The 22,521-nt window shown below is 31.3% G+C and overlaps 1 protein-coding gene across 5 annotated transcripts; it reads left to right on the top strand.

The window, feature by feature from the left end:
• The first annotated feature begins 1,442 nt into the window (after positions 1–1,442).
• LOC145280111 (uncharacterized) lies at positions 1,443–17,295 on the top strand. Of its 5 annotated transcripts, none has more exons than XM_080131861.1 (5): positions 1,443–1,834; positions 2,825–2,923; positions 12,641–12,762; positions 13,402–13,588; positions 16,217–17,295. In XM_080131861.1, exons 2-5 carry the CDS (start codon positions 2,827–2,829, stop codon positions 16,411–16,413), a joined length of 603 nt encoding a protein of 200 aa, XP_079987987.1. In that variant the 5' UTR covers positions 1,443–1,834; positions 2,825–2,826; the 3' UTR covers positions 16,414–17,295. The 5 variants fall into 5 exon arrangements, with proteins under 5 accessions (XP_079987987.1, XP_079987988.1, XP_079987985.1 ...); XM_080131862.1 differs by having other exon boundaries at positions 1,449–1,834; positions 13,402–13,582; XM_080131859.1 differs by lacking the exon at positions 1,443–1,834 and adding an exon at positions 2,251–2,526.
• Positions 17,296–22,521: the final 5,226 nt, after the last annotated feature.

Raw genomic sequence — 22,521 nt, 5'->3', positions numbered from 1 at the left:
CTGAGCTTGCACTGATATGGGATGTATATGTATGATTTCGGTGCACCCACATACCATCAGAAAATAGAATAGCTGTGATATCACATTGCACGATCAAGATCATTGCTACAAAAAATCGGTGCTCAATCTTGGAAACAGTATATTGGCACAATGTTACACCAGAAGATGACAAAACAGCTTTGACTGTCCTGGCTGACACAATCTACACCTATAAGATCTGAATTAAGGGTATAGACTAGTGTTGGGACAATTAATCGGATTCGAAAAAAATCTGAAAAATCGGAATCGGTATCGGAATCGGTATCGGAATCAGAAAAATTTGTACCGATTTTCCGATGCCAAAACGATTCTTTTAATTTTCATTTTTTTTTATTTGATTTTGTTTAAAGCAAAATCTTTCATTGCTGGTTAGAATGATAAAATAATAAATATTTATTGATTTTAAACCACCAGTGAAGCTAAAATCGATAGATCTTCCTCCACAAGTATATTTTTATGTTTAGGAAAATATCTGCACATTTAACATGTGTGTTTTTACAGTAATTGAAAAAAAAATACAACTATATAATTAAATATTTAGAGATTTGTAAAGAATCGGAATTGGAATCGGTAATTGTATCGGAATCGGGAATTTAGTACGGGGAAAAATATTGGAATCATCCCAGTACTAGTATAGACACAACATTTGTAGTTGATACTGCAGTTTCTAATCCATATATAACAGGAGATGTTGTTTGAATCAAGAATCTGCATAGAAAATGTATGACATGGTTTATCAACGTAACAGTGACAAAAAATAAATAGCTCGCAGTCTCTGATGATGAAATACAAGACCATATAAAGAATGCGTGTCCAGCATGCAAGGAGTATTGTACCATCAGTGACCATGTGACTTCCTCAGATGATGAAGCCCTCGATGTATGAAAGATCAGGCAAAGGACACTCTTCAAAGTGTGATGTGCCTAATAAACCAGGCAGGACACATCTGCAAGTCCAACATAAACAAATTCCTGATAAACCACCCCCTTAAGTAAGACACTTTATCAAATCTCCATTACTAATGATTACTACGATATTATCCCATTAATTATTGTACACGCAATAACCCTTATCTTCGAATGGCTTCTGGGCCTTGATAAGTGGTGACTACCATGTAAAAAAAAAAAAAAAAAGAAAAAAAAAAGAGGTACCTGAGAGCATACCGTTAAAAGAGAGCAACAGATAAAAGCTTGTTTCCCCACATTGCCATTTGTGTGATGTTGGGATCAGGGAGTAATGTGACTGACATGCGTGGAAGAATGCAGTGTGTGTACTCTTATTGGACATCCCTTTGAAGTCAAAAAATGCACTTGTCTGGAGGGCGATGTAAGGATTACAGTCAAGTCATTTGTCAGTGAGTTTGTAGGTCACTCTTAGTCTGTGTTGACGTAATCATTCGAGTTCGTATTGGGATTACTGGTTGAGTCGTGTCGATGTTTCCGTTCAAGTTCATGTTGATGTTATTGCTCAAATCCATATCTCCATTCCATTGCTGTTAGATGCATGCCAACAACAGTTCCAAGTCAAGAGTTTTCTTGTGTTTTCTTTTTTTTTTTTTCTGATGCAAAACATAACGTGTGAGTTGAGCTAGTTGGTTAGCAGACATAAAGGTAATATAATTCCAATTGGTCTTGAGTTTATTCCCGCCTTTCGCCACCATGATGATGAGCAATGGAGAGAGAGAATGCCAGTTTGTTTATATTGAAATTTTGACTCAAACTCCTTGTATTTGTCCAGGAAAATAGCTGAGCAGAAATCAGTTGGCTTCCAGTGTGCATACCATACTAAATACGAGGTACCTCGCTGTTTGCACCTCCCTTTTTTTTCTCAACAAGAGTTGGGATTATTCCAAATAAATTCCATTCCCTTCTCACATTACCTGAATTAACTCCAGAAGATCAACAAAAACTTTTTCTTTAATGACTAAATAAATTTAGGGATTAAAACAACAACAGCAACAACAGTTGAACAACAGAATCTGCTGTTATTTTCGTGCTTTATTGTAAAATAAACGATAACCTAAAGAAGCTGTTCTTAAAAATAAATATTGAATTCTTTTTTTGCGAAGTTCACGTTTGTAACAATTATTTGCAAGTTTTCAAATTCAACTACTTCGAGCCTTCCATATTTTGTCTCATCTTTTTCCGGAATAAACAAACGTTCTAATGATAGATATGTAACGTACGATTTACGAAGTAAATTTTTAAAATATATCAGAAACGAACGTATCTCATGTACTCCACTCTTTTTAAATAGGATTATTTACTGGCTATATTTATTTTAACCAAACTTATCAAATTAATTGGGAAAGATAAGTATTTATTATTTAGGCCATTCCATCACCACTAGTACTCCACACTCCAATCCATGACAAACTTGAACCAGATTTTCATCAATTAAACTCAAATATTTAAAATTCTTAATGTGTTTATGTGCAGTAATATAACATACGCTAAAGATTTCTTTTATGTATATAAATAAAATAAAGTAAATATAACTATTTCCAGATTATCTCCATCCATTGTGTTTTTCTGCTGATGAGGTCGTGATTAAGCAATTGAGTATTGTCGTATATATATATACACACACATATATTTTATGAAATAATATTAAAAAAACAATTTCTTTGTTATTTATATTTGAACATCATTTGTTTTGTTTGTTTTTTTTTAACCCAAGTTAATTATTTATTTGTATTTATTTTCGGGCGTAGATAAAAAAAAAAAAAAAAAAAAAAATTCTGTTTCTGGTGTAACCGTAAACCACCCTTTCTTGTATCAAACAGGAATGGTAGACAATATGGCGGAAAATGTAGACCCTCTCAACTGGTCGGTTGATATGGAAGTTAGTTTGTTCCATGCGATGCGTGGACACAAGCCTGTTGGTATGTTATAACCATTTATATCTTTATTTTACATATATATAGTGCAATGCGGCTGAAAAATAAATTTATAAAGTATATTTTAGTAAGAAAAAAATGTACTCGGTAATGAAGGCAGCATCATAGTATGCATTAAAATTTAGTTTTCCTTTTCAAATATTAAACAAAACTAGTTTCAAGTTTAATTATTTTTTCATGTTTAAAATATTTTATGTTACAGCATTAGAATTGATTGTTAAAAACCATTTACATTTACAAAATGTTAAACGTAACTCCGTTTTATTTTCTGACACTAATGCAGAATACGGACCGTGCTGAAATAATAGTGTTATTATTTAGAAACCCAGTCTTAACATAGGAAGGGGAGTCCGTTCTTTCTGTACTTTCACTTAACAAATTAATCAACAAAAGTTACCATAAAAAATTTAATTTAATTTAACTTGAAAATTATATCTAAAAAAATAGCACCGCCCGTATACGTACATTAAGTACCTATTTAAAACGTATTTTTTTTTTTTTAATTTTAGAATGGATTTTCTTAATTTAGAAATGCTTTAAAATAAAGTAATTATAATTTTCGTTTTAATATATTAATATAAAGACGTGATTTACCAGTATATGTAATATACGATGAAACCTTACAAATCATATTTACTTCGTTTTATTTTTATTAATTTATGTATTATTTATTTATTATTAAACAATTTGATAATCTAATTTTCACCTCCGTGTTTCCTGTGTTATATATATATATATATATATATATATATATATATATATATATATTGATTCCTGCTGACCGTTCTGCTTCACGATGAATGCCCTGGAAAAGTTTCTTTTAATTAATGTTTACCAGTTTTAAAATAAGCGAACGAACTTGGCTTATTTCCCCCCCCCCCCCAGGATAACAGAATATTTTAACTATTAAACACTAAGAGACTTTTCCAGGGCATTCATCATGAAGCAGGAACGGTCAGCAAAAACTGGGCGAAAGAAAAAAAAAAAAAAAAAAAAAAAATACGAAAACACGCGGAACTTGGGAATAACTAATTTTATTTTAATTCACTATGTGGCTTCAAATTTTTTCCTTAATTACATTTTAATGCGCCAATTGGTTTTGTGATGATTCAAATTTAATTTTAAAAATTTTTTATGTCAACATCATAACTTTCTATCGATCTCCCATGTCGTAGTAGCAGCAACATGACGTCAGTTGGTCATATTTCAAAATATGTTAATTTCTTATTTCAACTATTTAAGCTGTAATTTTGAGATTTTTTTTCCAGATGAAAGCGTCGTCGCATTTTTTAAAGAATGCGGATTTTTAAAAGTGCGAAATTTAATTGTCTAAGAAAGTATTTAGTTCTCTCTCTCCTACTGCAAGAAGAATTAAAAAAATAATCCCCTTTTTTCCCCCTAAGGATGATGGAGAGGATGGGGTGCATTAGAAAAAAATGTCGACATCCTTATCATCTTACTCAGACTTACTTGAAAATATTTTGAATAAAGTAGTCTACAGTAAATGTTTTTGTTTTTGTTTTTTGGCTGAAGTGAAACTAATGGGCACCTAAAATTAGTTAAGAAGTAAAGAAAGAACCCCCCCCACACACACACACATACACACCTGCAGCCCTAGTTTTTATGGCCTTGCACCTAACTTGTAAATCAGGGATATTTAATTTTGTGCTTCTTCGTTATTAGAGTGAAAATCGAAATATTGAAGTTCAAATAAAAAACAATGCTATCTACTGAATTGTTATGTCGCAGTAATGAGCATATCCAAAAGTTACGAAAAACGATAAAGTAGAAAATTAATTGGTGCTTATGCACTGCATAGCAGTATCAGAATTTTTGTAGGAATTTTTGACACCCCTAACACGAAACTGCGAATACAATATAAAAATCTCGTAATTTCTCTGTTAAAAGTGGGTTATTTATTTTCTTTATGGATTATACTTCCAAAATAAACTATTACAGTTGTTTTAAAAGTAATAAAAATATTTTTTTTTTTTTTTTAAACAGTAATGAATTTTCCGAACTCAATATTTTTAAATTTTTAAACTCAATATTTTTAAATTTTAAAATTTTAAAAATCTATCAAAATTTTTCTATTGATTCTATTTTTACGATATTTTCAGGGTCAATGTGAAATTTTATGTTCTTTCCAATAAACCGAATATAATATTTTAGACAAACGTTTTTTTTTTTTTATTCACGGTTCCCCCCCCCCCCAGTGTCTATTACAAAGAAAATACTTAATTTCGTCTCGGATAAGTACATAATTATTTACTCACAAATTGAAGAGAAAAGGTCAATACATAATATATTCAAATTTAAAAAAAAACGGACATCGTGTTCTTGTAGAATTTTACCTGTAAAGTTTGAAGTTTAAAACCTTTTTTTAAACCACGTTATTTGTTTTTTCTTTTTTCTTTTTTTTTTTTTTAATGAAACCTTGGTCCTTGCTCCTTTAATTGAAAAAAAAATTAGGGCTTGAATTACATTTTTCGAGGAGTTATAAGCTTGGAAAGACAGGGGGTCGAATAATTCACGCCTCCAATTTTGTAAATGTCTAAAAATAATTAATTTCGACTCGGATAAGTACATAATTATTTACTCACAAATTGAAGAGAAAAGGTCAATACATAATATATTCAAATTTAAAAAAAAACGGACATCGTGTTCTCGTCGAATTTTACCTGTAAAGTCCGAAGTTTAAAACCTTTTTAAAAAAAAAACACGTTTTTTTTTGTTTTTTTTTTTTTTTTTAATGAAATCTTGGTCCTTGCTCCTTTAATTGAAAAAAAAAATTAGGGCTTGAATTGCATTTTTCGAGGAGTTATAAGCTTGGAAAGATGGGGTGGAATTATTCGCTATTTTCACAAAAAATTTATGCACTGATGTAGCAGTATCAGAATTTTTGTAGGAATTTTTGACACCCCTAACACGAAACTGCGAATACAATATAAAAATCTCGTAATTTCTCTGTTAAAAGTGGGTTATTTATTTTCTTTATGGATTATACTTCCAAAATAAACTATTACAGTTGTTTTAAAAGTAATAAAAATATTTTTTTTTTTTTAAAACAGTAATGAATTTTCCGAACTCAATATTTTTCAATTTTTAAACTCAATATTTTTAAATTTTAAAAATCTATCAAAATTTTTCTATTGATTCTATTTTTACGATATTTTCAGGGTCAATGTGAAATTTTATGTTCTTTCCAATAAACCGAATATAATATTTTAGACAAACGTTTTTTTTTAAATTCACGCCCCCCCCAAGTGTCACCCATTTTCAACTTTCTCTTAAAAAGTAAATAATTAATTTATGGTTAATAGTTTTATATATCACAAATTGAAGAGAAAAGGTCAATAAATAATATATTCAAATTTAAAACAAAAAAAAAATCGCTTTTTTAGAAATTTACCTGTAAAGTCCGAAGTTTAAACCCTTATTTTATAAGAACACATTGTTTCTTTTTGTCTTTTTTTTTTTTTTTTTAATGAAACCTTGGTCCTTGCTCCTTTAATTGAAAAAAAAATTAGGGCTTGAATTACATTTTTCGAGGAGTTATAAGCTTAGAAAGATAGGGGGTCGAATAATTTACGCCTCTCATTTTGAAATGTCTATTAAAAAGTAAATAATTAATTTATGGTTAATAGTTTTATATATCACAAATTGAAGAGAAAAGGTCAATAAATAATATATTCAAATTTAAAACAAAAAAAAAATCGCTTTTTTAGAAATTTACCTGTAAAGTCCGAAGTTTAAAACCTTTTTAAAAAAAAAAAACACATTGTTTTGTTTTGTTTTGTTTTGTTTTTTAAATAAAACCTTGGTCCTTACTCCTTTAATTGAAAAAAAAATTAGGGCTTGAATTACATTTTTCGAGGAGTTATAAGCTTGGAAAGATGGGGTGGAATTATTCACTATTTTCACGAAATTTCTGACACTGCTAGCACTGATGTTACTATTTTTTAATAGTATTTTGAAGTTTCGCGGTATCTTTTTTTTTTTATTATTAAATTGTTAGATGGAAATACAGAATAGTTACAAAACACCCTCCCCAGCGTTATTTCAGCGCGATACAATAAGTGCCAATTAATTATTGAAAAAAATAGTTTTCTTAGAGTTTTGTTAAAAACAGCAACAGAAGAGTTTCACTGGTAACAAGGGAGATAATTATGTTCTTGGCTATGTTCATTACTGCGGCATAAAAATTAAGTTGATACTATCGATTTTACTTAAAATTCAATATTGCTTAATTTCGCACTCATTGGGAAAAGGCATTTTTAATTTTATTTACGAATAATAATCTGTTTAAGTTATATTTTTTTATTTACTCTAAAAAGTTTACAACCAAAACAGTAATAAACAAAAAATTAGGCACAAGAAGGCCGCTCAAAAATTGAGGAGGTGGTGTCTATAGTCCTCCTTGTCACTGTACCTTTGCTAGTCTATGCTTGATCCTAGTTAAAGTTTTCATTCACCACAATACTGGGGGGTCATACCTAAGATTCCCAAATCATATCGTGTGTGTGTGTTTTTTTTAAAGTAAACAATAAAATCATAAAACAATTAGAACAAAAGTTGATAAACTTTGGTTTCGTAATTCAATTAAAGGCAGCTACTGTGTTTTATGATACACTAGGGGGGGTACCCGGCGTTGCCCGGGTGTTTGGAGGTGTGTGTATTAAAAAAAAAACGTTGGCCGGGTGTTTGGAGGTGTAAAAGAAAAAAAAGTTTTAGTAGGGAGGTAGGATTGAACCCCGAAGCCGTGACGCGAAGGTGGAAACGAAAGGCAAAAACAGCCAGACACCTAACCATCTTGGCCACGAGGGGAGAGGAATTGATAAGTGAGTTTAGTTAAGATTTATAAAGTGAAATATACACGTGCGAGGAAGTGGCGTGATGTTTAACCTAGTTTTGCGCTGCAAGCCAGTTACTGTTTTCCCCGCTTTTCGAAGACGCGATGAGCTGGTAAAAGTTGAGCAAATTAAATACACATGCGATCCCCCCCCCCCCGTTCTTAAGTCGTAGATACTATGATTTAGACGCGATATAAAAAGTTTTAAGAAGGAGCTAGCCGAGCGAGAAGGCCGACAAAAAAAGCCTTTCTCGACGAAATTAATAAATAATACTCATCTCAATAATGAATTCCAATTAAATATGTTTCCATATCATTTCATGTTTCGTTTCATGCTTAGTAGGGACTGCCAAAAGTCACCACAGAATTACCCCACCCTATATGTAACACAAGGTAACTATCATAAATTAATATTATCAGTATAAATTTTGTACCATTTAAAAGAAGGGCAAAATAAACCAGTAATAATTTAAAAAAGATTTTTTTCATCAAACAAAAATAATGAAATTGCGAGACGAAAATCATGTTTACATAATTGGCGCTTTAAAATGACGTTCCCATGTAGTAGACATTCTGAACGTGAAAAAATACCCGTGTTTAACAAATCTAGCAAAAATCAAGTAATGGTCAGATTTTCGTGAAATTTTCGATACTTTTTAAATATAAAGTTATAATATAAACATGACTCTTGCCACCTATTTTATGACCAGATTAAAACCGATTCAAAATTAATATTGCGTTAAATTTTAAAGTTTATTAAACTTTTTTTTTTCAATTTTAGATACTTTTGTTGTATATTGGTTTATATTTGAGATGATATATTAAAACATGTCATGAGTTATCTAGTGGATGTGAGATATTGTTCTTTTAACAGACAGATAATAAACGTATAAATCGTATGTATGTTGTTTAGCCAGGAGGACATGATATTGACGTGTAAACTGAATCATGTTGTATTAGACTTACCGCACGGGATATTTTTACAGTTCATATGTAAGAAGAATAATATATGCTTCATACCTTTTTTTTCTTGAAGAGTTCCTCTGTATCTTTCTGCTGCCCCGTGACGAACCATGAAACGATCAGCACCATCCAATTGAGACATCTGTTCTTATTTGTGAAACCATAAAACAACTCTTCATATTTTTATAATATAAATTTATTACAGTTGTCTCAAATGGTTTTCACAGGATCTGCAGTTCATCTACATGTTCTATTCTTACAGCTCGCTCCCTAGCTGTCTGTCCACCCCTGTCTAGACGTCTGTCCGCTCTGGTGGTCAATCCTCAACTCTCTGAATCTCTCCAAAACTAACTACATGACGTGTTCTCTTACATCACCTAATTACGTGTCTAAGACCAACCTAATGTCCACAACTAGTTATTTGTTTATTCAAAACCCCAAAATAATGTTTACATCTATTTTCTATTTCACATTCCTTTTGCGATTCACATGTCAATCATTTCTTCCCCAATTTAATTGTTTATTCTTCTAATCATAATAACTGATCCAGCGACCATCTGTCGCTCAAATCAATTAATAATACAATAACAATAATAATAATGTTTTGATCCTTGACCCCGCTTGCCACAGTTAACAGATACTACGCTATGATCACAGCCTAAAGGGTCATAACATTACACTTCAAAAACTTCTTTCGTTAACGTTTGTTTTTAATTTTAGTAATAATGAAGTGGTCGGAGGCACTAAACTGGTAAAAGGGAAAATTATTCCCAAGTAGCATTCAGGAGGGAAAAATGGTCTTTCGTATAAATAATTTAAATCGTTCCAAAGTATTGAAAACTTAAATAAACAAATAACATGTGTAGTGAACTAACAAACTATTTTATTACCACTTTTGCTCTTCCGTAGAGGTCAAAAAAGTTATGTAACATTTTATTTTTGTGTTATGTTTTCTACCCCCACTGAAAAAAAACAGATTTTACTTAATTATTTCTAAAGATAATAGTGAATTTTATTTTACATTTCGATAATTTAATCTTTAAGTAAACTATTTGAATATAAAGTAAATTCCTATTAAATTCAATTAAATTCCGGTAGTAAATAATAGTTAAAAAAAAAAAAAAAAAAATCGTTCACCGTGGCTCGCATCAAGCACATCAATTGATGACATCACCAGATCATATGTACATTTTGCAAAAGTTCACATAAAAATGGTAGTGCCTAATGCTTAGTGACTTACGTTCCATATTTAGCTAAACCATGTCCACTTCCGGCATCTTAACTTTGTGTATAGAATTTTTGGATTTATCTTCAAATTGTAGGTTTTTCATTATTGTAGCGAAATTCTAAAAAATGATATTTCAAATGAAACCTCTAGTACTGAATTGTCATATCACAATAACGAAAATATCCAACAATTATGAAAAACAATAAAATAGAAATTTAATTATTCATGAAAAGTTTTTAACAACAATTAATGAAAATTAAGTTTTACTAAATTGGCCAAAGATTTTCAGTTTTCAGAAAATATTTACCTCCCTTTTGTTACAATTAGAACTCTCTGGTTTCTTTTTTTTTTTTTTTTGCAAAGCTCAATTTTCTGTCCTGATCAAATATTCTGTCGATAATGTAGAATGAAGAAAATGGGGAAAAGAGCACGACCTTGGTTTACACCAGTATACATATTGAAGAATTCTGATTTCTTTCTGTAACAACAGATTTTTATTTGCATAATAGACCTTTAGCAGATGAAACAGATTGGGTGGAAATCCATCATGACTCCGAAAGACTCTCGCGATTAAGTCTCATGCTGCAATAAAAACAGTGAAATATACAACAGTTGCCTGCTGATAGGACCAGCGTTGTTCCAAAATCCGCCTTCATGAAAAAGTCGGATCAGTGCAGATTCAACGTCTCTTGATTGGTTTTGTCAGGTTTTAAGGTTTGTATTTGAAAATGATGTAGGATAATTAAAGAGTTTTTTGATGACACGCCAAACACACTTATTCCATGATAGTTGCTGTGGATACGCCGAATACCTTTTTTGTAGAAAGAGAGAAAAATTGCATCACTGGAGGATTTTTTTCTCAGCACCAAACATAGCAGAGTATGGCTACGAGATTAGGACATTTGTATATTTCTGCTAGAAGCTCATCCATCATTACCAACTGATTTGTGGTTCTTTAACCTTTTTTTTTTCTTCTTTAAAAGTAAGGTCTTCTAATTTTTTTTTTTTTTTTTTTGAACTTAATACAAAAATGTTGAACAGCTATGAAGACTGGAGTGTTATCATTAAAACCAGCAATCTTTTGTGCTCCAGAATTTATTTTCCTACATAGTCACCACTATTCTCAGTGCACTTTTGCCATCCTCTTTTCATGCCGCTGTCATAAAATCTGGAACACACTTTGTAGCCACTCTGAAATGGACGAACTCGTCTCCTAACTGTGCTGACATCAACTGCATTGGTTTCATAAACGTTCAACAGGAGCCGATGAATCTTGATCAGTTCAATTTTTTCTGCATGGAAGAATTCAATTACGCATCTCTGCTTCGAATGCATGTCCATGTCAGGAGGGTTTCTTTCTTAGAGTCTCACATTGTCAATATCTGCAACAGAGAGATGAAACTTTCAGGTCATGAATGCATAAGTAACAATATAATTCGTAATCTCCTATGAACATTTGAGCGGAATAAAAAAATAGGAGGCATTATTTTTGGAACATCCCTTGTATTACTTTAATCTCATTTTTGATTGGTGGATCGCAGTTGGGATAATAGATGGGGCCAGCAGTTTTGATGCTGAGTATTTGCATGTAAAGATTGGTTCCTTATATTTTTGCTTCCACATAAACTTACATAGGTCCATCATTCTGTAATGTGTTTCACAGTGGCGTTTATTCAGTATTTTTGTATAACTTGACCCTAATTCATAACATGTCAAACAAGACTTATAGAAGTAGGTCAAAAATGTGGTCGCACACTTTGCATTGCTGGTGGGGGTATTTCTTTTTTTTTCTTTGTTTTTTTTTTTTGTTTTTTTTAACTCTTATTTCAATTTTTTTCTACAAAAGACCCGTAATTGCTAGCAAGAGGTCAATCGCAATCAAGTTAACAGTATGGAATACTGCTGCCATATCTGGGCAGGAGCTGCTAAAAACAGCCTATCCTGCCTTGACAGAGTACAAAATAGACTTCGTGGCTTAGTGGGAGATGTCCTTTTCTCTTCCCTGCAACCTCTCTCCCACAGAAGAGACGTTGCAAGCCTATCTTTGTTTTATCGTTATTTCCATGGCAGGTGCTCATCTGAACTCCAACCTCTGGTCCCCCTAGCCAATCTTTCATGAAAAACACCCGTCTAGCTGAATCCACTGTGAAAAATTTTCCCCACTCTTTATCTGTGCCTAAATCCAAACGTAGATTCCATGAACAAAGCTTCTTTCTTAGAACTGCACGTCTGTGGAACTCTGTTCCGTCTGCCTGCTTCCCACCTGACTACAACTTGGATGTCTTCAAGTCCAACGTAAACAAATTCCTAATGAACCGCCCCCTTAAGTAAACACTTCATTAAATCTCCACACTAACGTACTGTACTTGCAATAACCCTTATCCCTGAGTGGCTTCCAGGCCTTGATAAGTGGTGACCACCGTGTAAAAAAAAAAAAAAAAAAAAAAAAAAAGTGTATTTTTTTTCTTCTATACTAAAGAAAGATAGTATTTTTCGAACATGCCACTATTTAAAAAAACTATTTTAACGACTTTTTTTAACATTTTCTTAAACTTTTTTTTTTTTTTTAACTATTCTTGCTTATTCTTTTGTTTGTCTTTTTTTGTTTGTGTTTTTTTTTATAACAAATCCTACTTTATTTGTTTTTTTTTTTTGTTAGGTGTAAATCGGTTCTTTCAAATGATATGCATCCACGAAAAACTAAATAATGCCTCAAGTAAAAAAATTCCAATTACTGATGTCTGGAAACATTTGGGGGAAATGTATGATCTCATGGCATTGGTAAGTTCCTATTGCGTCTCAAAAATATCAGATTGTTATGATGAAAATGATCTAAATTTCATTTCAGTGACTGTCATTTACTAATTTTATATCAGAGTATTATTTTAACATGAATGATACGTATTATGTTTTTCCTTTTTTTTCTTTTTTAAATCCTTTTGAGATCAGGCTTTATAATTTGTGCATTCATTTTTTCATTTTTTAAAATTTTTTCTTTTTTAATTTTTTTTTTTTTTTTTTCGGACTGTTATCTTCATCTTCATAGTTGTTGTTTTCACCCTGCTTCAACCCACTCATCCTCAGGTGGTTAACCGCGATGGGATAAGAATGCTGAGTCTCTTAACTGTGTCCTCAGTAATTACTGCCTTCCATAGTTGTTGTCTTATCATGTTTTGGCCAACTTATCCTCTGGCGTGCTTGGATGGAAGAATTGAAACCGCTATCTTCAGACAATGCTCACTTGGAATGGGCCCATGGTGCAGTGGATAGATAGATGCACCCCCTCGACAATAAAAGTATTGGAAGTGTGGTCATCATTTGATCTCGGTCAACGTCGAGTCTCCCTGCTAGTGTGATAATATTTGATCTTTTCAATTATTTGAATTTTCAGATTGTAACATATTTTATTTAATTTTTCAGAATGAATCTGAGATTTTTCCCTTCCCGAATCGTCCGTGTGATTTTGAGCTGTCCTCTGCAGACTACCATGACCTTTTTAGCGGAGAATTTCCTCGCTACAAATCAGAATGTTCAGACTCGGCTGATGATGTGAACAATGTTTCAGTCAAATCTGAAATGCAGGGAGAAATCAAATCAGAGGGTAAAGGCAAGTTTCTTCTCATTGATTGATATTATTGGCCGTTCTTATTATAAGTCTTAATTAACCCATTTAATCCCAGGGTATCTAACCTTTTTTTTACTGTTGAATTGAAACTTTGTGTAATGTCTAAAAATGGGTTAGAATACATAAATTGAAAGATAAAAAGTTTATTCATAAAGCAAAATATTGACTGTTCTATAAATAGGACACTGATTACATGTGATTATATTTTCAAAATCTATGAGCTGTATAGTCAAGATCAAATTTACACATTACGATAAGGAGTAAAGCAGTTCATACAAAGAGTTACATTGCACTTTTGGCAATAAGTTAATGGCTTACTGTTGCGAGACTCATTTATATAAATTCATACATCATCGAAGAAATAGAATTTTAGTAAATTTCACAAGAATTTTTAAGAGGATTCCAACAACTCTTGGAGAGAAGTTAATGAATTTAGATGAATTTTATTCTTTCTTCAGAATAATTATGCAGTGAGCTGTGCTATTATATTATCATATAGATTTAAAAAAAAAAAAAATTGATGTTTGTGCATCTATGTTACCGTGCTATTTTTTAAATAATATTTTCAAGTTAAATTCAATTTTTATGATATTTTTGTTTATTAAATTGTTAGATGACAGTACAGAATAATTATAAAACACCCTCCCCCTCCCTATATTAAGAATGGGTTTCTAAATGTTATTATTTTAGCACGATAACATAAATGCAGAAGTACCAAGGAATTATTTAGTGTGCTATTGTAGCGTTATCGTTAACAACTGAAAAGTTCTTTCTAAGTTTTTTTGTTTTTTTTACATGTCTTTCACGTTCAACTCCTTCAATCTTTTCTACTTTCTTTTAATAGTCAGCGGCAAGTTTAAATGTCTTATCAACATAACATACAAATTACCTTTTTCTTTTTTTTCATTAGTAACTTTGCCATTTCTCTTCAATTTTATTAAGGGCCGTTTTATCGACTGATTATTTGTTTAACTGGGTCTCATTAAGAGATAATTTATTTATGGAGAGAGATTAATGTATCATTAATAATTATTTACTTCTTAAAAATAAATTACTAAGTTATGCCACCCGAAATTTGCAAAAGTTTTGCCTGGGCGAATTTTTTTTTTTCTCTCAAATTTTTTTTATTTGATTTTTTTAAATTTTTTAATAAACAATCTTCAAGTTTTGTGTGTACTAGAGTACTGATTAAAGATGTACCTTTTAAAAGTTGACTTTTTAAGAGTATTCAGATCTGTTTTGAGTGAATATCACATTCAAAATTGTTGCCGACAAGTAGTTTTCATGATATTAAGACCTTCATTATCCAATGTATTCCATATTGTTTTCACTGGTCGCCATGTTTGTTTTTTTTGTGCATGCAATTTGATAATAATCCACTGAAAAAAAATTGAAAAAAGATAAAAATAAAAAAACTATGTAGGAGACATATACTGTTCGTACGCTTGAACCAAATGATTGAATAGAAAAATAATTACAAGTAAAAATAAATTTTATCAAATAATGCAGTTTTATCATAATTGTTATATAAACTGTACGATAAGCTGACTTATCTTTTTTTTATTTTCCTTTAACTTCTGCAATTTTAAATCACAAAATGGCAGATCGAGAATCTACGAAAACAGCAATGTGTGTGTGTGGGGGGGCTTTTTTTCTTTTTTTTTTTTTTTGTAAAAAAAATAGTTCTAGAAGATCTATCATTTTTCATAATTTTTGAAATTTTTACTAACTAGCAATTCAGTCTGGCTTTGCTCGGGCCCTATGTACTGTTCATAACTTTATGTGTATATATATATATATATATATATATATATATTAAAAAAATTGACTCCTGTCCATGTAAAATTTGATTCGTGTAAAATTTCAAATATTTAGACCCAAAATTGGCAGAGGAGTTTGGTAGAATCTGCAAAGGTCAATTCTTTCAATTTTGACCTCTTGTCAGCCAAATTTTCGCCCAAAAACTGATTAAAAAGCTTGCTGCATATCTGAATATCCTTTATGCAAAATTTAAAATGTTTAGACTCAAAATTGGTTGAATAGTTTGATAGAGACTGCAAAGATCAAATGTTTTGAACTTTGATCCCTTAGCAGCCAAATTTTCGTCCAAAAACCAATTAAAAAGCTTGTCCTATGTTCTCTATGTCCTAAATTTCTTTAAAATTTGACCCCAATTTTGTTTTGGGCTCAAATCAAATTAAAGTTTGATCCATATCCAAGTAAGCTACATCTAAAATTTCAAATGTTTATACCCCAAATTGGCAGAGGAGTTTGGTAGAGTTTTCAAAGGTCAAATCGTTAAATTTTGACCTCTTAACAGCCAAATTTCTGTCCAAAAACGATTAAAAATATTTTCCCAAATCTCAATACGCCTTATGTCAAATCTCAAGTCTGTAGATTGAAAATTGACAGAGTAGTTTGGTAGGGAAATGTACACACACACACACACACACACAATTTCACTTTTATAGATATATAGATTTGAACATAACTTGTAATTACATAAAAGTGTTTTTATTTGAAATGCATTTTTTAAATATCCAATTATAATGCACAAGCACCCAAATTTTAAATAAAATAAGAAACTTGTTTCTTTTTCTTTCTTTGTAGGTGTGCAGAAAATTCAGTTGAAAGATATTTCCAGTGCCTTGTCAAATGCAAGCGCTCCGACCAACTCCCCTTTTCCCCCCTCTCTGGTATCTGCGCTCGCATCTGCAAATACTGCTGAGAACTCTTCTAAGCGTAAACGTACCAGACAAGTGCAGACCCCAGGAAGTGAAGGCTCACAGGCGAAACGCAGAAGATGATTTATGGGGACAATATAAAAATGAACAAAGTGGTGTGATTGTGAGAGAAACGAATCGATTTGTATGAAAAATGGGTACTTGTACAGTTTAATCACGACATTAAAAAATGAAAATATCAAAGAAAAGGTTAAATTGTACGTATTCGTTATGGAATGAAGTTCTCCAAAAAAAAATTCACTTAATTTTATCAAGCAGTTTTTTTTTTTTGTTTTTTTTTTTTTACACAGAAAAAACAATTTGTTATGATACCGAGCAAAAGGTTCAATTTTTAGGAAGAAAAGCCAGTATTAAAGATGGGGAGGGAGTGTCGGCGCTTTAAATTGAGTTATCTCCCCGTGGCGTGTTCTAAATATCCAAACAAAATTTTAAAAAATTCAAAAATGTCTACCTTCAACATGTTGTCATAAAAATGTGTTTTTCTGCTGTAAAAAAAAAAAAAAAAAAAACTACTCTATCAAATTAAGTCAAATTTTTTTTCAGAGATCTTCAGTCCAAACCGGATACGTACAATATTACCTTTTTTTGATATTTTTATTTTTTAATGTCTTGATTAAACTGTACAAGTGTCGAAATATATTAAAAGATGTAGAGAAAAAAGAAGCTGAAGTTTTTTTTTTCTCCATTTTCATACAAATTGTGGATTCTCGATATCACAATACAAAAAGACTATTTGCATATTTTTATTTATTTCATTAATTTTTATTTTTATCTAATTAAAAAAAGTGCTTGCAGCTCACTTCAAGAAATATGGTTTTTATTTTGCATTTTAATACTGACCATATTTTTATGAAGGTGGGAAATCACAAACTCAATTGGATTTGTAAATAAACATTTTTTATCAGTTCTAACAATTAAAAAAAAAATGTTATTACTATTTTAAAACATTGGTTCGTTGTTTTTATCTTTTATGGTTCTTGCCCAGAATTTGTTCTATTAAAAAACAAAAATAAATAAAAATCTGTATTATGTGCGACAGAGCGCAGCAAGAGTAGCAGCAACAACCAACATATGCAAATGACCGAGCCGTGTGCGAAGTGATGTTATAGCAAGGAAGAAGGAAAAAGAAAAACGTGTCCTGAAAAGGACAGAAATAGATGTGTTACACTTCTGACCCGAGAGCGACAGTGAAAGACGTGTCCTTAACATGGCCGGACAAAGACAGAGTACGATGTGTTTGACACGCCAGTCTTTTTAAGTATATTAGAGTCTGAGAAGACGTTATTCTGGAAGTACCTGTAAATAAATGTCTTGTTTCAACCGAAAAAAAGTGAGTCAAATTCTATTCTTGTCTTTGTGACATGTCTGCAAAAAATGTGTGAGACCCGAGAGTTGGCATATAACAACGATGTTACATATATACTTACCCATGACAAAGCAAAAATATCATATTCCAAAAATCACATGAATTAATGAGATAGTTTTATTTTTAAATAAAAGGATCAAATGTTATGAATAATGGAAGAGTGGCCATCTGCAAAAAAAGAAAATCAAGGGAGGTAAGTTAACAATAATTAAAACTTGTGCGATTTGTGTTGTAATGTCTACAAATCTATATATTAATACGATAGCGAGTGTGTTATTTTCTGTGTCACGCTTACATTTTTTTTTTCTAAGTGACTGTCGTGTGTTATGAGTTTCCATTTCTTGTAATAAATAATTTTACTAAGAATTCATAAGTTTTAGTTTCAGTTTTGATTATAGCTGAAGGAACTCGAGTTATATATATATATATTTTTTCTTTTTTTTTTTCTTCATAAGTTTTGGGTTCAATTTTGATTCAATCTGATGCTCCCAAATCATACCGATATATTTTTTATTTTCACAACTTCATAATATATAAGAATCGATAGAAAATTGACTATAATAATAAATGCTACACCAGGTATCCTTGCTAGCTTAGATAAATACTTTTGCAGTTTTAACAAAAGAGCTACAATAATATTAGGGTGTTTCCATTTACGCTGAACATACACAGAATGCCAACATCAATATATTACATATGAATGAGTTCACTGTGGAATTTCCACAGGTCCCGCTAGTTCCTTTTTTATATATATATACTAGCAAAAGTACCTGTCGTTGACTGGGTTCAAAAACAGCCTACAAAAAATGGACTTTAATTTATGAAAGTATGATAGGTTATGAAATGAAAAGAAGGGTTGTAAAGAGATAGCTTCGAATTTGGGGGTATCAAAACTAAAGCAAAATATGATGAAAGCAAAAATAAAATAGATAAACCCCATAATTTATTATACCATACCTGTTCATACGGAAACACTTATCACAATATTCTGTGGATCTATATTAAAAAACCTTGTTAAACTTTGTGACATATTTCCATTCTATTGAGGTCAGGTGCGAACGAACACCCCATAATTTTATTATACCATATTTCTTCAAACTGAAACATAATTATCAAAGTATACTTATGCAGATAGATATATGAATAGTCTTTATTAAAGTTTGTGCCTATTTCCATTCCATGGAGGCCAGGTGCGCATTTACGTTGGCTTAACTCTTTTCATGATTATTGGAAAAAAAGTTTGGTACTCCTTGGGCGTTGAGTTCCATGGCGACCAGCAGGAAAAAATAATAGTCCCTCCCTTAGTCCCTCCCTCCTAGTCAAGCCTGATGCATGCGCACATAACATTTTTCATTTACTGATGTTGCCGTTGGAACTAAACGATTATTTGTCACTTTTACAAACATTTATTATTTTAGTTATTTTTTTTATTTTTATTTTTTTACATTAGGTCCACCTCCACAGATGTAAAGAACGGCTTTCAGAATAAACACCCTCAACCTTTCCATGTTAACAACAGATTTCAGAATAAACACCATTTGGGGGGGGGGGGGATATTTACAAAATTTAACTGATATTTGTTGTCAACATACCCATCCGCAAATACTATTAAAAAAAAAAAAAAAAAAAAAGTCGATAAAAGTCGTCATTTAAAAAGAAATTTAAAATCGAATGTTTGTAAAAGTGAGAAATTATTAATAATTTAATAACATTTTTCTTTTAATATTCATAAAGAGTAAAACTTTTTTTCAAAGTAAATAAATAAATAATTGTTTGTAAATGTGACAAATAATCGTTTAGTTACGGCAACGTCATTAAATAAAATATGTTACGTGTGGGGTTGGAGACTAAGGGAGTAACATTTTTTTCTGCTGGTCGCCATGGAACTCAATGCCCAATGAGTACCAAAATGTTTTTTTTTTTTTTTTGTCAAATAAATAAATTTCAAGCAATTTTTGCAATAAATGATAAATAGCAACTTTGTTAATTTGACTCGCCCCAGCATATTATAAACACCCCATGTTAAAACGGCTTTCGGAATGGACACCCCCAACCTCCCCATGTTAAGAACGGCTTTTGAGGTTTGTGGAAGGGCATGTTTAATTTGAAAGCAGTTTTTAACATGGGGAGGTTATGGTGTTTATAATACGCTGAGGCATGTCGTAAAAATGAAACAGTTTAGAAAAAGTTAAAACAAACTTTTTTATGTAAACAATGCCGTGAAAGAAACTAAACAATTAAAACGTAATGTTTCATGAGTGAAAAGCCTTAAGATAAATAAAGGAATTTAAAATTAAAAAATTGGTAAGATACATAAATGAATTTAAATTTAAAAAATATGGGATTTTTTTTTTATGCTAATGTTGAGAGTGATCCGCGCTATTTTTTAAATCGTATTTCCACGTTTTTAATTAAAGTTTTATGTTTTTTTATTCAATTGTAAGGTTAAAGTACAGAATAGGTACAAAACACCCTCCCTTCCTCATGTTAAGAATGGCTTTTTAAATAATGTTATTATTTCAGCACGGATCACTCTCTGCATAAGTACCTTTTTTTTTTTTTTACTTATCTTGTAATTTGAGAGTAGTTGAAACGGAAGTTACCGGAAATAAAACCTGGCAGTCTCGCAGAAACGACTTACAAAAAATATTTATACTTTAATTAATATTTTTATAATTCGCTATGTTAAATTATTTTAATAACATGCAAACATTCATTGACTTTAGAGATAGATTTTCTGAAATTTCAATTAAATTGGTAATGTAGAAATATGGTTTATCGATGTTGAACGAACCAAGAATTACATTTATATATTATATATATATATATATATATATATATATATATAAACAAAAATACTCAATTTATGTAATTTTTGCAATATAATATTTTTGTTTGGTCATGGGTAGATACATTATACAGATTTCTTTATTTGTGTCTTTTAATATTGGGGAAATTCTGAGCAAGAACCTTTTTTTATTTATTTTTTTATAAATGAAAGCATGAAAAACGTATTCACAAATTACCATCAAGTCATCATTTTGGTTCTTATCACAATATTTCAGTTTTTCTCTGTCATAATTCTTCTGGAAAGATTGATCAAAACTTATTTAATCTGTGGTCCATGTCAGTGCTAAGGGTTCATGCCTCCCTTACCAAAATCTGTGGGTCAGAGCTCCAGTCTGACCATGCCGAAGCTAATTGTCCATAGCCTGCAGTGATATTGACTTCTTGCCTGGCAAAATATTGCTGCTTCGTTTGTCATTGCAGTTGGATAGTGACTTTCCCAAAACAAGTGAAGCCAACGTAGACTTAAGAATGTTTGGATGTAGATACTTAAGATAGTTAATTCTTTCTGCCTATCAAAATTTTGCATGTTATAAATGCTTTTTCAGTATTAATTATTTCTGTAAATAGACATTTAAGTTATTATATTTACACAAATGTTTCTGTAAAAAAATATCCCCCACTCTGAGTGAGCCATGAAACTCTATTCTTCTTCGAAGTAATCTCCTCCGGCTGCAATGCACTTGTACCATTTCAACAACTTCTGGAATGCCCATGGAATTCTCTTGTGTGAGCGTATCAATGACCCTCGTCGTCACAGCCTCTTTCATTTCCTCAATTGTCTCACAATGACAGCCTGTAAGGTTTTCCTTGAGCTTAGGTAATAACCAAAAGTCACAGGGAACAAGGTTTGGGTTATAGGGAGGGTGAGGAGTTGTCTTGATGCCTATCTTGGTCAAATAGTCTGTCTTTCTTTCTGATCTTTTCTAAGCACCCTTGGGACAAACTTTATGAAAATCTTCCATATTCTCAGTTTCTCACAAATAATTGTGTGTACAGTTCTCACACTGGCCTCAAACTGTGCACTTATTGTCTCTATAGACATACGATGGTCTTTGTCCATGAAATGCTTTATTTGGCCAATCAGCTTTGGTGTTCTAACTTCCTTACTCCTCCCACACCTCTCATCATCCCTCACAGACTCCTTGCGTTCCTGGAATCTCTTATGCCACTCAAAACACTGATGCTAGATTCATGCAAGATGGTCCAAAAGCAGTCTGAAGCATTCCTTGCGTTTCTGTGGCATTTTTTCCAAGTTTAAAACAGAATTTTATTGCATTTCTTCTACGTCCAGATTTCATTTTTGAAATTCACCAACTGTGAAAATTGGGCTTTTGTAGGGTGTATTCCAATTCCTGCTGTAGCTATTCATTTGAACCTGAAAGCATAAAATTGGTCAATCATCTCATAAGATATATAACGATAAAATACTGAATTTTCAAGTCTACGACAATTTTAAATACATGTTAAAAAAAAAAAAAGTCTGGAAACTTATTGAAGGCACCTCATATACTTAACTTTTAATCTTTAATTATAGTAATAACCGACTTTATAACTGCTAATTAAAAAAACTGAATAAGATTCTATTCCTTTAGGCGATTACGTGTGAATACTCTGAAAAAACTAAGTTGCAAAAAAAAAAAAGAAAAAATGATCAAAAATAATTTAGAAGTTAGAGTAGTGGGGATCATGTTTGGATATAAATTTAATGTATAATGATCCCCCATTTCCTGGTCATTCTTGCCTTTTAGAATAGTTAGTACTCCAAATTCTTTGGATATTTTTTCAATTTGAAAAGTTAGTATATATATTTTAAAAATTACACAACCACTAAATCTAGGTCCAAGTAACAAGTTTACCTCCTAAAAGTGTTGTCCTTGAACCTGTCGTACCATTAAGCTTAAATCTGAGTGACAAATCCCACCCTACCCCAAAATTTCTTTTAACCCTACCACAAA

Source organism: Euprymna scolopes, chromosome 7 (assembly GCF_053919585.1).
Source record: "Euprymna scolopes isolate OS-2025 chromosome 7, ASM5391958v1, whole genome shotgun sequence".
NCBI classification, from domain to species: domain Eukaryota; kingdom Metazoa; phylum Mollusca; class Cephalopoda; order Sepiida; family Sepiolidae; genus Euprymna; species Euprymna scolopes.
This window is presented reverse-complemented; position numbering and strand designations above follow the sequence as displayed.

Bases quoted from the DNA above. Each gene is read 5' to 3' on its own strand.
- LOC145280111 (XM_080131861.1), top strand. From the start codon at position 2,827: ATGGTAGACAATATGGCGGAAAATGTAGACCCTCTCAACTGGTCGGTT. The intron at 12,763-13,401 runs GTAAGTTCCTAT...TTAATTTTTCAG, and splicing joins TGTATGATCTCATGGCATTG to AATGAATCTGAGATTTTTCC. The intron at 13,589-16,216 runs GCAAGTTTCTTC...CTTTCTTTGTAG, and splicing joins AATCAAATCAGAGGGTAAAG to GTGTGCAGAAAATTCAGTTG.